This window comes from Saccopteryx leptura, chromosome 2 (genome assembly GCF_036850995.1).
Source record: "Saccopteryx leptura isolate mSacLep1 chromosome 2, mSacLep1_pri_phased_curated, whole genome shotgun sequence".
Classification (NCBI taxonomy): Eukaryota; Metazoa; Chordata; class Mammalia; order Chiroptera; family Emballonuridae; genus Saccopteryx; species Saccopteryx leptura.
In genome coordinates, this window is record NC_089504.1 from 227,740,753 (window position 1) to 227,755,052 (window position 14,300).

Genomic DNA, 14,300 nt, shown 5'->3' on the forward strand with positions numbered 1-14,300 from the left:
ATGGAAAGAAGGAGCGAGGGCTCCGGAAGCCCCTCCAGTTCCCCACTCTGCGTGTGTCCGTGTGTTTCCAGACGCGGTTTACAGGCGATCCTGCAGGTTTGGAACCTGGACACAGCTCTGCCGCTGGAGGCGGGTGTCTCGCCCTCCCCCTGCCCTTCGCTGTGTCGGAGTTACAGCAGGGCTCTGTCATGCTCGGACACAAGGGCCGTAGGAGCCCACGGTTCTCCATCGAGTGACGGGACGCACGCGTGTCCACCGCGCCTACGGGAGCGCAGGGACAGCACCGCTCAGCCCCGCCCCTCGCCGCTCGGCCGAGTTTCCCCAAACGCCGCGCGGAGTTGGGGGTTTGGAAGGCTGTGCGCGCGCGTGTGCGCGGGGGTGTCACCGCGGGCCGGGCGGGCTGGCCGGTGTGGGCGGGGCGCGGTGAGGTGGTGCGGCCGCGATCCCCGCACACCTGCTGGTTGGCTCCCGGCACCCACCCAGCCCTAGCGCCCCGCTCCGCCCGCCCGCCCTCCGGTTGCTCCTGACCACTCTCCGCCACTTCGCGTCGGACCTCAGGACGAACCGCGGAGGAGTCCTCGCACGTCCGCGGCAACTTTCCTCCTGGGCTCCGCGCTCTGGGAGCGGCAGGCGCGGACCCGCGATCGGTGCGCGGCGTGGCGATGGGCTAGCGGCCGAAGCCGGAGCCAGGAGCTCGCCGGCCCCACGCGTCCCCACGGGCGTGCTCTCGGTCTGTCCGCGGGCAGCGCGCAGGGCGCAGACGCCGAGCGTCCCCGGAGCATGAGGCGGGACCCGGCCCGGGCCGGCGGCGTCTCGCGCGCGTGAACTGAGCCGCTCGGAAGATGGGGCGCCGCGCACTCCTGGGCCAGCCCGGACTCTGGACCGCGGACGGCGGCCGCGCGCTGCTCTGTGTCCTCTGCTGCGTCCTCCCGCAGGCCGCCCCGCAGGTGCTCAGGATCGGTGAGTGAGCCCGGCACGCTCCGGGCCGCCGGCGCGGGGACAGGCTGGGGGTTGGGGCTGGGGTTCAGAGCGCGCGGCGGGCTGGGGCGACGGTTGCCGCGTCCCCGCTTCGCTGTGGGCACGGTTGGCGGGCTTTTCCATCTGGGCTCTCGGCGCCTGAACGGGCGGCGGGGTGCAGGTTGCCACGTTGGCTCCCTGCTCTGGCCGCGGAGTCGCGCGGTTGCAGCCCGGGGGCTGAGATGCGCTCTCCCTCTGCAGAGTCTGGGTGGGCATAAGGCGCTCCACATGCGCAGCCCTGGTCCCTGGCCAGCGCCTCCGGGGCTCTGGGTCTTGGCAGACATGCCCAGATCTCGAATAGAATTGGGGTACCACGAGGGACGTGGGGATTTCCCACAGCCTGCTAGCCGCGAGCCTCCAAGTTTTCGTCCCTGAGCTGGGTCCTTCCACGGGGAGTCTCCAAAGTCTGGAGGGTTCCACCATGGGGCCCAGGCTGGATGTGACAACCGACTGAGGGTTCGAGAACTGGGGAGGGTGATCAGTCCGCACCATGAGCAGGCACCTCAGGCCCCGTTTGTTCCCCCATCTGCCTGCCTGGCACGGAGTGTGCTCCAGTCCCCAGTAGAGGTGCCTTCCTGAAAGAGCCTGGACTTCCATCTCAGGGGGAAGGAAAGAGACAAGATCCTGAGGCCCTAGATGAGGCAAAGCCGGGGATGGAGGTTGCTAGTGTGTAGTCAGGTACCAAAATGTACAGGGCAGACAACCAGGATCTGGTCTGCAGAGGCACTGAGCAGTTTCTGGGTGCTGTTTGCATTGAGGAAAGCTCTTCCCCATCGTTAACTTCTCCTTTCCAAACTAAACCCAATGTCTCTTCGCTTAGTTCAGTTTGTCCTCCTCCAACCAGCTGTGCTCCCTCTGTAGAGACAGTCAGAGAGCCACAGGTGTCATGTGACACCAGGGGTCTGCCAGCTTCTCCAGGCTCCCACTGTTGGCACCTTCCAACCCACACGCTTCCCAGGGTCTGGCAGACTGTGCCAGGAGCCTTGCAGGGCACTAGCCCGCCCACACTCCTGAACGGCTGAAATCCCTCAATAACTTCACTAGGTCTGACCTGCGGGAGAAAACCACTTTGCAAAGGTCCAGAACCTAGATCCTCTTAACTGAACATTTTCATGTGAAAGAAAATAAATGGAAGTTTACTACCTGGAAATGCGATTTTTCTAGGCTTGTGATATCTAATTTTTAAGGAAAGAAAAGATCCTGAATACTAACTTGAGTAAGATGTATTTTTTTAGACTATAGTGATGATAACATGTATTTTTATTGGCTTATTTAGACAGCATGTTAAAAGAATCATAAAGTATTCTTTTTACAAAAAAATTTACTCATAACTAAAATATTCTTCACTATAGATATGCTTTAGCTTTAACGTTCTTGTTGTTTATTGTGAGTTTGTTTTTGTTTGTTTGTTTTTGGATGCAACCAACCTTACAGACTTTGGTAACAAAACAAAATTTCTGTGAACAATAGAAAATAAATGAGACTATTACAATTTACAGTGCTTATGAACTTAATTGGTGTTTTGCTTATATCTTATACATTTTTAAAGAGACAAATCTAGATGTAGGAGATGTGGCTATGCCAGTCGACAGCAGCCCCCACCCCCAACACAACAAATTTTAGGTAGCATCTCCCTCCCCTCCATTGCCTGCACCTAAAGGAATCCCAGGAGGTGGGGGAAACGATGTTTTAAGATGTATTTGTTCACATTCTGGGTGTTTATCCAAGCTCCAAGCAATCACACTCATCCATTTAAAAAGAGTTTCCAAAGTGAAAACAACCCAATGTGATTCATTGACCTTAAATATATGCTACAAGATAATGAGATTTTCTTTTCCTAAATGAGAGCCGGGAGGCATAAAGTAAGATTGCGTGGCCTGGTGTTGTCTGTGTGCGTGCAGATGTCTCACTCCGGTTCTGAGTGACATGTGGTTGCCGTGGGCACCCCCACCCTGCATGCGCTAGGTCCTTGCTTACTTTCAAATGGGCATTTCAGCACCATGGAAACCAGCATTAGCTCGAAGAAAACCTGCCTCTCCACAGTTTCTTTTCTCAGTTAGGTCTTAACAACAAACACAAAATATTAAGTGAGTGGGGGAACCAAGCAAGTGTGTGTATGTGTGTGTATGCATGTTTAAGGAAAAAGAAAAATTAAAATGCATTTTATCATCCTTTATCACTCCTTTCTCTTTCCGACAACCTACCAACCAACCAACCAGCCAACCAATAGAAAGTGGCTCTTGATTATTAATTTGTACATTTTTCAGAACATGCATGGCACACATCATGAATGCCAGGCACTCGGCACTGTGCTTAGGTAGAGAAGCACTTGAATGCACGGATGGATTAATTACTTGCCTGCTTTCTTGCCAGAGTGTCTGCATGCTCTCCGACTTCTGAGGAAAGTGAGTGAATGGTAAAGGATTTCAGATAAAGTGTATGCATCCTGCACATCAGAGAGGTCACTGAGGGTACACAGACATATGGTTCATGCACAGATGCTGAATGTCTGTTGAAGTTCATAATCTTATAGTTCAGAAACGTGAAGAGAGTCCTACAGGTTGTGTGCACTGACGTGCCTTACACACGCTGGAGGGTTCCCAGCAGCCTGCATGGAAGAGAGATAGGGTCCTGCCTGGGACTTCCTCAGGGATGCCAAGGTCATTCCTGCCTCTTCGTGTTACCCCAGTGAATGTAGACAACCAGTTCATGTCACACACACACAACTGAGTTTTATGGTTACAGACCTCCTCCTCATGTGGCCCCACAACATACACCTAACAGAGCAGGATCTAGGTGACCGGAGCAAATGGTGACTCAACACCACTATTAGTGGAGGGAGAGAGAAGAAGAAAAACAATTTCATGTGCACATGCAGTTTCTGGGACAGATATAGCATGTTTCTGATAATAATAACAGAAAGGTATCTTTACATAATATATATTTGTGCATCATCTCAACACACACAACCACAGAGGTGCTGGCAAAGGCACAGTCTTCAGGGTTAAGTGGCAGGTAGCCTGGCCTTCAAGTATGATGTGTTGTCAGAAAGCACAGGTTTATGTCCCATCCCCCAGACTTAGTAGATGTGTGTCTAGTACTAGGCCTGGGTTTTGCCTTTGAAAAATTGAACTAAAACAATTGCAGTCTGATGATATTCACAAACAACAGCTCTACTAACAGGTTAATATCCAAAATATAGTATATAAAGAACTCCCAAAGCTCATCAACAAACAATCCAATTAAAAAATGGGGAGAGGACCCGAACAGACACTTCTCCCAAGAGGACAGACAAATGGCCAAGAGATTTATGAAAAGATGCTCATCTTCACTTGCTACTAGAGAAATGCAAACCCAAACAACTGCACCCTGACAATGCCGTTGCTAAGAGGACGTGAGCTAGAACATGAAATGGCTTTGCGTAGTATATGAGTACATTATATAGTTGTTCCTTGAACAACATGGATTTAAACTTCACAAGTGCACTTATTCAGATTTTTTCGGTAACTACAGTTTTTTATCTGCAGTGGGTGACCCGTGGATGTGGCGGGCTGGGCATATGCACTGATCTGTGCCATCATACATAAGGGACTTGGGCACACATGGATTTTGGTATTTGTGGGGGTTCCTGGAAGCAATTCTTTGCAGATACTAAGGGACACCTAAGTTTTCGGAGAATCAAAAATTAGATGTGGATTTTCAAGTATATGGTGGTCATTGCTTGTAAACCCATGTTGTTCAAGAGTCAACTATAATTGTTTTGTTTTTACTTTCTAAAATTACTGATATTTCCTTTCTGAACAAGAACTTAATAGGTGATGTGGTATAATTTCATAAGGCATTTACTATTCCTTGAGCCCAAATCTCTTCTTCTGTGAACTAGCAGTAATGACACCTGCTTTTAGAATCACAGGAGAGGATCAAATAAACTAATTTTTGAATTTTCTAGGAAACCACTAAATAAATATAACATTATTATTATGTAAGTAAATACAGCATATAAAGAGAAATGTTGTGGAAATGTATATGAATATGGAAGCTTAAATGACCATATAATTACCTATTACTAGGTAAATATCTATTACTTCACTGTCAAGTGTGCTGTAGCATCATTTTTTTTTAACATTTCACCCTAAGGACCCCCAAAGTTCCAAGTAATGTTTATTACACATTTGTTTATATTCTTGCTTGAGCATACAACTCACAACTTTAATATTTTATTACTGATTCTTTCATCATTATCATGTGTGTTCTTCACTCTACAAATATTCATCAAGTCCTGACTCGCCCACCATTAACCAGACACAAGTCGGGATGAAGGGTGTGCGACAGGGTAGAACACAGCAGGGCACCTGCCCCTTGAAGCTGCTGTTCTGAAGATTTATGATCTGTGTTATAACCAGTTTTTCACCAGGCCTGAAATGCAGGTACTTTTTTATTTTATTTTTTAATTTCTACTATTATTCTTAAAGAGTTTCCAGTTCACCTTCAGCTTAGATTTTTCATGTCATGGGCATAGTCAGCATAGAAGAGGCTCCAGCCCCCCCCCCCCACCAGGTGAAGAGGGGACAAACTGGTGGGTCCGTGCTGCCGGGCCAGGAGCAGAGCCTCTGGCTTCCATTTAGAAAGATCTGTTGCATCCGAGGTGCACTCACCCTGACAGAGCACATTGCTCCCAACTCCAACTGGCCTTTAAAAATCCAGGCGAGGAGCCCTGACCACTTGATGAGAAGGAATGCCTGGCTAACGTTACCATGCGTCTCCCCGTGAGCACTGTCCTCACCTTATGATTCTGTCTGCACTGTTCACCTTTTCACGTAACAATTATCTTACAGACCCACCCTGGGTAGACCTGAGCGGGGCTACTTTCTAACACGGCTTCTGATCTCCACTTTCCATTGAGAAGACTGGGCCCCTTGGCCAAAGTTCAAGTGCTTAGTAGAAAGGCTGGCACCTGCAGCCAGCTGTCCCCCCCCACTGTGGCTCAGTCTCCCTGTGTGAAAAGGTGCTGCATCATGTGTGGACTTGTGTGCCCACACACATGACTGTTCACACAAAGCTGAAATCAAATGCAAGAGAAATGAGTTGTTGCTCTGAGTTATTCAGGGACAGCTACATAAATTAAAGTTAGTGTGGTTTATATTTGAGCATCTATTAGGCAGTTGGCAAAAAAGGACAGTTGGTATTATAATTGGACTCTCAGAATTTCTCCTTAGGAAAGGGTGAAGGTAGGCAGTCCATTTTCCAGGGAAGTCTTGCTGCAGACTCACTGTTTTAATTAGTTTATGCATTTAATAGGAATGGTTTTGAGGAAGCAGGCATGGATGCAGTAGTGGTGTTCCCATAATCCCTCAATCCTCTTCTGTCATTTCATTCATAATTGTCCCTTATTGTGTAGAGCAGTGGTCCCCAACCCCCAGGCCATGGACTGGTACCGGTCCGTGGGCCATTTGGTGCCGGTCCGCAGAGAAAGAATAAATAACTTACATTATTTCCGTTTTATTTATATTTAAGTCTGAACGATATTTATTTTTAAAAATGACCAGATTCCCTCTGTTACATCTATCTAAGACTCACTCTTGACGCTTGTCTTGGTCACATGATACATTTATCTGTCCCACCCTAAAGGCCAGTCTGTGAAAATATTTTCTGACATTAAACCGGTCCGTGGTGCAAAAAAGGTTGGGGACTACTGGTGTAGAGCATGTCATCTACAAGTTTTCCCAAGTTATTGCGACTGGAAGAAAGTGTGATGGAGAATTTCAGGCAGGGAGAAATCACCTTTCTGCCTTTTTCTAATTGACCTCAAGACAGTCACATGCGTGTGTGTGTGTGTGACATGTCAGCCGTAGAAGAAGAAACGCAAAGATGAAATGTGGTGCCTTACATACGATGTATCGCATGTGGTTGAGTTGATGAAGGGAGCTCCGTCCTTCTCTCTGTTTTTTTAAAAAATGATATACTTTCAGAATAGGTTGTGTAGTTGTGAAAGTGTTTTCTGCATAGTAGAGAACATTAAAATACTTGAAGCATTGTATGCAAAGTTCTGGAGTGGGGGTGGACAGAATTTGAGTGAGGCTGAAGAAGCAGTTGGATGTGTGGCCATGTAAGTTTTTTTCCCCACTAGACTTACATTTTAACATTGTTTTAAAAAGAAAAACTATATTGTATCTACACTATACTTTCCAGAAATATAATTTGTAGTAACTCAAAGATCTATCTGTATTTAAAAGTTAAACCTACTTATTTATTTTTAAAGGCATATCTGGTTTTTTCAATGATAAATGTTCATAGAGAAATGGAAAGATTTAAACTAAAAAGAATATATACCAGTTACATAAACTTCATAAATTTCTTATCTTGATTCACTACTGAGGTTAAGTCATCATACCAAATTGGAACAACCCACCATCTTGTTACATCAACACTGTAATATTATTTATAATAAGCCAATTGGAAAAATGGTTCATCTTGGAGGGGAGAACAAAAACAGTAAAGAGATAAAAAAATATTTAATTTGGTATTTACTTTATTTGTGAACAACTAAGTATAAAGTAAAAAAAATTTAGAATAACTTTCCCAAGTCGTTTAGATAATATTTCACTCTTTTTTTGTTCTTATTAAAGGTTTAAAGGATTTTTTAAGCACATCATTTTGTATAATGCTGTTAACATACATGGTAAGATTAGCTACAAAGTAGGACTAAGAAGCAGTGGTGTTGACTCTATGAACAATCAGCTGCTATTGACCACAAATCATTTACTCATAAACATAGTAACAGGATATGACAGTGGAAACACCTCCTTTCACTCTCTAAATTCCTTAACATTATTTGGTGTACTGGTTAACTAAATACACTTGCAGCATTCTCCCATGGCACATCATTTGACAAATGACAAATTTATTGCTGTGAAGAGTTTACTGCTATCCTGACTACAGGAAGCAAACCCAAAACAAAGTAGCACACAAAAGTCGGCCAACACTTTTTAAATCTCTACTGAGTAACGTTTTGAAATGAGCTCAAACATGTCGATTTTTATAGAGTTTACTTAATAGAAATTCATTGATTCACTGTTACTGTCATCACCAGTTATCAATTTGGAGACTAACCATTGTTCATTACTACCAACTCTTCCCCTTAAAAAAGGAGTACTAAAATTTGTTATATATTGCATTGAGCAAGTTCAAAATTATAGATTATGTTAAGGTGAAACATCTATTTTTATTTGATGGATTAAAACTCAACTCCCAGTTGAGTCGCCAGATGTATTTATCTCCTGATACGTCAGCTGAAAGGGCTTAGACGCTGACCACCCAGCAGCAGTGCACACACCTCTGGCAGCCAGGCACCCTTACAGAAATGGGAAATTGGGGGCTGAAGGAGAAAGCATAAAAGAGGGTTGTGGAGCTTCTTAGAGTCCCAGGAAGTAAGGAACTGCTCAAAAAAAATCTCATTGATGGGAATTTGTGAAAGAGACACAGACACCAGGTTTTCCCCGTGGCTAAAGCCAGAAACACAGACACCAAGTACTCCCCGTGGCTAAAGCCGGAATAATTTGAGCAATAACACTGTTAAAAGTAAATTGTGAACCAAAGTACCCATGAAGTCATACTGATATAGATAAACAGTTAAATGGATCAATATGTAATTAAATACATAAATGGGGGAGCGGAGACACGGGCGGTGGAGGTCAGCATCACTGATGATAAGTTGAGTTGATCGTATTTTCCTTCTTGAATACGATGGGGTGAAAATGGCACTTCACCCTTTTGGTTTTCCTTCCCCAAATCCAGATTCCCCCTCCATTCACAAGAAAATAGCACAAGAAAAATGGCATTCTACAAAACACTGGCCAATACTCTACTTAAAAAAACAGGAGCCTGACCAGGCAGTGGCACAGCGGATACAGCATCAGACTCAGACTGGGATGTGGAGGACCCAGGTTTGAGACCCCGAGGTTGCTGGTGTGAGCACGGGCTCATCTGGTTTGAGCCCAAGGTCGCTGGCTCAAGCAAGGGGTCACTCAGTCTGCTGTTGCCCCCCGGTCAAAGCACATATGAGAAAGCAATCAATGAATAACTAAGGTGCCTCAGTGAAGAATGGATGCTTCTCATTTCTCTCTCTTTCTGTCTGTCTGTCCCTATCTGTCCCTCTCTGTCTCTGTCACAAAAAACAAACAAACAAAAAACAGGAAAGTCTGAGAAACTGTCACAGCCACGAGGATCCCAAGTAGACATGGTAGACATGTGTAATACATTTTGAATGGGATCTTGCAATGGCAAAAGGTCATTAGGTAAAAACTAAGGACATTGAGTAAAGGTGGATAGTCCTTAATAATAGTGTATAAATACTGGTTTATTAATTTTAACAAATCCTCATACTCATAAAGATGTTAATGATAGGGAAATAAGATATGGAGTGTATGAGAACCCTCTGTACTACCTTCCCAACCTTTCACGTTAATCTAACAGTTTTCTAAAAAATAAAGACTGTTTAAAAAAAACTCAACCCATATTAAGGTTTCCTCTGCTATTACTGCTCTCATCAGCTCTGCAGTACAGAAAGATTTGTAACTAATTGTAACAAGAGAAACAAAAAAGCTATTGTCAGTTGCACACACTACACTATACAAGGGGTTTTCTGAGAGCATCATTAAAATAAAGACAGAAGCATATGTCAGAAAAAATCATTAGAGAAATAAACTTCGTAGAAAAATTGCTATTGATAAGATGTGATAGTTGTACATCTTTGGAATTCTTTAACGAGTTTGCAGAAAATCAGATGTTAGCTGTTTCTATTCATTATCATCTAGGTTTTCAACTATAAGATGCTTTTTGTACTTCCTTAAAAATAATTCAACTTTTTTTTTAATTCAACTTTTAATATTGATTTCAGCGTTGTAACATACTCTGTTAGCAGTCAGGAAGTGCTGATGTCTTTGAATGAATACTCACAGCAAACTATTTGCACAGATTCCTTTTCTTAGAAAAATTGTCTAAATATGCCTTGAAAAAAATAATTCCCAGAGCCAAAAAGTATTTTGTAATTCAAATTGGGAACTAGATAGTGAAACTCAGAGGGTTTTTTTTTTCCATTATGAAGATTCCCTTACCACTATTAAGCATTTTCTTTCCTTTTTCAAAAGAAAATTTTAAGCTTCTGAAATGTTGGATTGCATTCTTTGGCAACCCATAAATAGAGATCGCATTCTGAAGACCTGCCTATGTTTATACTGTAGATTGTAGAAGAGCTTATTGTACTTCACCGGCTAAGAATGGGTTAGACAGCCAGAGCCGTGTGTCAGGTCTAAAGGCAGTATTTGCCTTTTGAATTCTGGGCAGTGTGCGTCTCTTGTTCTCAGGATAGATCTGAACCCCAAGGCTGTTTCTAGACATGTCCACTGAATTGTCAAGAGCCATCTGCCTATTCACAGGGGCGAGCGGGGAGACGCTTAAGAAAAGGACGGTACAGACTCATCCTCACGGTAGAGTGCATGTGTTCAAATAGAAAAAGCTTAGAAAACAGTGTATGACGTTACATACTCTGGATGGGGAATGTATGCCGTCACCCTTGCTTATCGATAGATGACGGTGACAAGAGTATGACTATGGAAACGGGAGCCCATTAGAGTAGTTAACATGGTGGAACTGTTGGCAAATGTGTCTCTCATGTTGGTGCCTGTTCATGTTCTTCACCCAATTTAGAAGTGACTGGTTGACGTTATCATTCCGTAGTTTCTAAATTATTCTAACAATCATTCCCATGCAGTTTGGCATAGTGGACAGTGAAATAGGAACACTTCCAGCTCTGGGGACCCTTAACATGACCACACCCCATACCTGCTCATAAGTCTGTGTCCCTGACTGTCAGAGGGAGCTGATGACCATTGCCTGGGGCACCTGCTGTCACTCCGCAGTATTGGCACTGCTCTGTTGTGTGGGTTTGAACCGAGATGTGCGTGGAGATGGAACTTTGCTCATTTCTCTGAAATTAAACAACCAGGCACACAGGGCCCTGTTGCCCTGGGTCCTCACTTTCTTTCTTTTTTTTTTATAAATTTTTATTAATGTTAATTGGATGACATTAATAATTCAGGGTACATATATTCAAAGAAAAACATGTCTAGGTTATCTTGTCATTAAATTATGTTGCATACCCCTCGCCCAGAGTCAGATTGTCCTCCGTCACCCTCTATCTAGTTTTCTCTGTGCCCCTCCCCCTCCCCCTAAATCTCTCCCTTCCTCCCTCCTGCGTCCTCCCTCCCCCCACCCCTGGTAACCACCACACTCTTGTCCATGTCTCTTAGTCTCGTTTCTATGTTCCACCAATGTATGGAATCATGTAGTTCTTGTTTTTTTCTGATTTACTTATTTCACTCCGTATAATGTTATCAAGATCCCACCATTTTGCTATAAATGATCTAATGTCATCATTTCTTATGGCTGAGTAGTATTCCATAGTGTATATGTGCCACATCTTCTTTATCCAATCCTCTATTGAAGGGCTTTTTGGTTGTTTCCATGTCTTGGCCACTGTGAACAATGCTGCTATGAACATGGGGCTACATGTGTCTTTACGTATCAATGATTCTGAGGTTTTGGGGTATATACCCAGTAGAGAGATTGCTGGGTCATAAGGTAGTTCTATTTGCAGTTTTTTGAGGAACCACCATACTTTCCTCCATAGTGGTTGTACTACTTTATATTCCCACCAACAGTGTATGAGGGTTCCTTTTTCTCCACAGCCTCTCCAACATTTGTTATTACCCGACTTGTTGATAATAGCTAATCTAACAGGGGTGAGGTGGTATCTCATTGTAGTTTTGATTTGCATTTCTCTAATAACTAATGAAGCTGAGCATCTTTTCATATATCTGTTGGCCATTTGTATTTCTTCCTGGGAGAAGTGTCTGTTCATGTCCTCTTCCCATTTTTTTATTGGATTGTTCGTTTGTTTGTTGTTGAGTTTTATGAGTTCTTTGTAAATTTTGGATATTAGGCCCTTATCTGAGCTGTCGTTTGAAAATATCAGTTCCCATTTAGTTGGCTGTCTGTTTATTTTGATATCAGTTTCTCTTGCTGAGCAAAAACTTTTAATTCTGATGTAGTCCCATTCATTTATCTTTGCCTTCACTTCTCTTGCCATTGGAGTCAAGTTCATAAAATGTTCTTTAAAACCCAGATCCATGAGTTTAGTACCTATGTCTTCTTCTATGTACTTTATTGTTTCAGATCTTATATTTAGGTCTTTGATCCATTTTGAATTAATTTTAGTACATGGGGACAGGCTGTAGTCGAGTTTCATTCTTTTGCATGTGGCTTTCCAGTTTTCCCAACACCATTTGTTGAAGAGGCTTTCTTTTCTCCATTTTGTGTTGTTGGCCCCTTTATCAAAGATTATTTGACCATATATATGTGGTTTTATTTCTGGGCTTTCTATTCTGTTCCATTGGTCTGAGTGTCTATTTTTCTGCCAATACCATGCAGTTTTGATTATTATGGCCCTATAATATAGTTTAAAGTCAGGTATTGTAATGCCCCCAGCTTCATTCTTTTTCCTTAGGATTGCTTTGGCTATTCGGGGCTTTTTATAGTTCCATATAAATCTGATGATTTTTTGTTCCATTTCTTTAAAAAATGTCATAGGAATTTTGATGGGAATTGCATTAAATTTATATATTACTTTGGGTAATATGGCCATTTTAATTATATTTATTCTTCCTATCCAAGAACAAGGAATATTTTTCCATCTCATTGTGTCTTTTTCTATTTCTCTTAGCAATGCCTTGTAGTTTTCTTTATATAGGTCCTTTACATTCTTTGTTATGTTTATTCCTAGGTATTTTATTTTTTTTGTTGCAAACGTGAAGGGGATTATTTTTTTGAGTTCGTTTTCTAATATTTCATTGTTGGCATATAGAAAGGCTATGGACTTCTGTATGTTAATTTTGTATCCTGCGACCTTACTGTATTGGTTTATTGTTTCTAGTAATCTTTTTGTGGAGTCCTTTGGGTTTTCGATGTATAGGATCATATCATCAGCAAAAAGTGATACCTTTACTTCTTCTTTTCCGATATGGATGCCTTTTATTTCTTTGTCTTGTCTGATTTTGTTGAGAGTCTTAAACATAAAATTGTGTTGTATTTTATCAAAAGCCTTTTCTGCATCTATTGATAAGATCATGTGGTTTTTGTTCTTTGTTTTGTTGATATGATGTATTACGTTAACTGTTTTACGTATGTTGAACCATCCTTGAGATTCTGGGATGAATCCCACTTGATCATGATGTATTATTTTTTTAATATGTTGTTGTATTCGATTTGCCAGTATTTTGTTTAGTATTTTAGCATCTGTATTCATTAGAGATATTGGTCTGTAGTTTTCTTTTTTTGTGCCATCCTTGCCAGGTTTTGGTATGAGGGTTATGTTGGCCTCATAAAATGTGTTTGGAAGTATTGCTTCTTCTTCAATTTTTTGGAAGACTTTGAGTAGAATAGGAACCAAGTCTTCTTTGAATGTTTGATAGAATTCACTAGTATAACCATCTGGACTTGGACTTTTATTTTTGGGGAGGTTTTTAATAGTTTTTTCTACTTCCTCCCTGCTGATTGGTCTGTTTAGGCTTTCTACTTCTTCATGACTCAGTTTAGGAAGGTTGTATTGTTCTAGGAATTTATCCATTTCTTCTAGATTGTTGTATTTGGAGGCATATAGTTTTTCATAGTATTCTACAATAATTCTTTGTATATCTATGATGTCTGTGGTGATCTCTCCTCTTTCATTTTGGATTTTATTTATTTGAGTCCTGTGTCTTTTTTCCTTGGTGAGTCTTGCCAAGGGTTTGTCGATTTTGTTGATCTTTTCAAAGAACCAGCTCCTTGTTTTATTGATTTTTTCTATAGTTTTTCTGTTCTCTATTTCATTTATTTCTGCTCTGATTTTTATTATCTCCTTTCTTCGGCTGGTTTTGGGTTGTCTTTGTTCTTCTTTTTCTAGTTCCTTAAGGTGTGAAGTTAAGTGGTTTACTTCGGCTCTCTTGTTTGTTCATATAGGCCTGAAGTGATATGAACTTTCCTCTTATTACTGCTTTTGCTGCATCCCAGAGATTCTGATATGTCGTATTTTCATTTTCATTTGTTTGTATATATCTTTTGATCTCTGCGCTTATTTCTTCTTTGACCCATTCATTTTTTAAAAGTATGTTGTTTAATTTCCACAATTTTGTGGGTTTTTCCCCCTCTTTTTTACAGTTGAATTCTAGTTTCAAGGCTTTATGATCAGA

At 42.4% G+C, this 14,300-nt stretch overlaps 1 protein-coding gene across 4 annotated transcripts in view; it reads left to right on the top strand.

Annotated features, from left to right (window-relative positions):
* Positions 1–559: 559 nt before the first annotated feature.
* The window catches only part of GRIK1 (glutamate ionotropic receptor kainate type subunit 1), a 323,076-nt gene continuing 309,335 nt past the window's right edge, over positions 560–14,300 (top strand). For all 4 annotated transcript variants that reach the window (XM_066370386.1, XM_066370384.1, XM_066370387.1 and 1 more), the window contains exon 1: positions 560–960. In XM_066370386.1, coding sequence (XP_066226483.1) covers positions 843–960 — 118 coding nt within the window. In that variant the 5' untranslated portion in view covers positions 560–842. The remainder of the gene's footprint in view (positions 961–14,300) is intronic.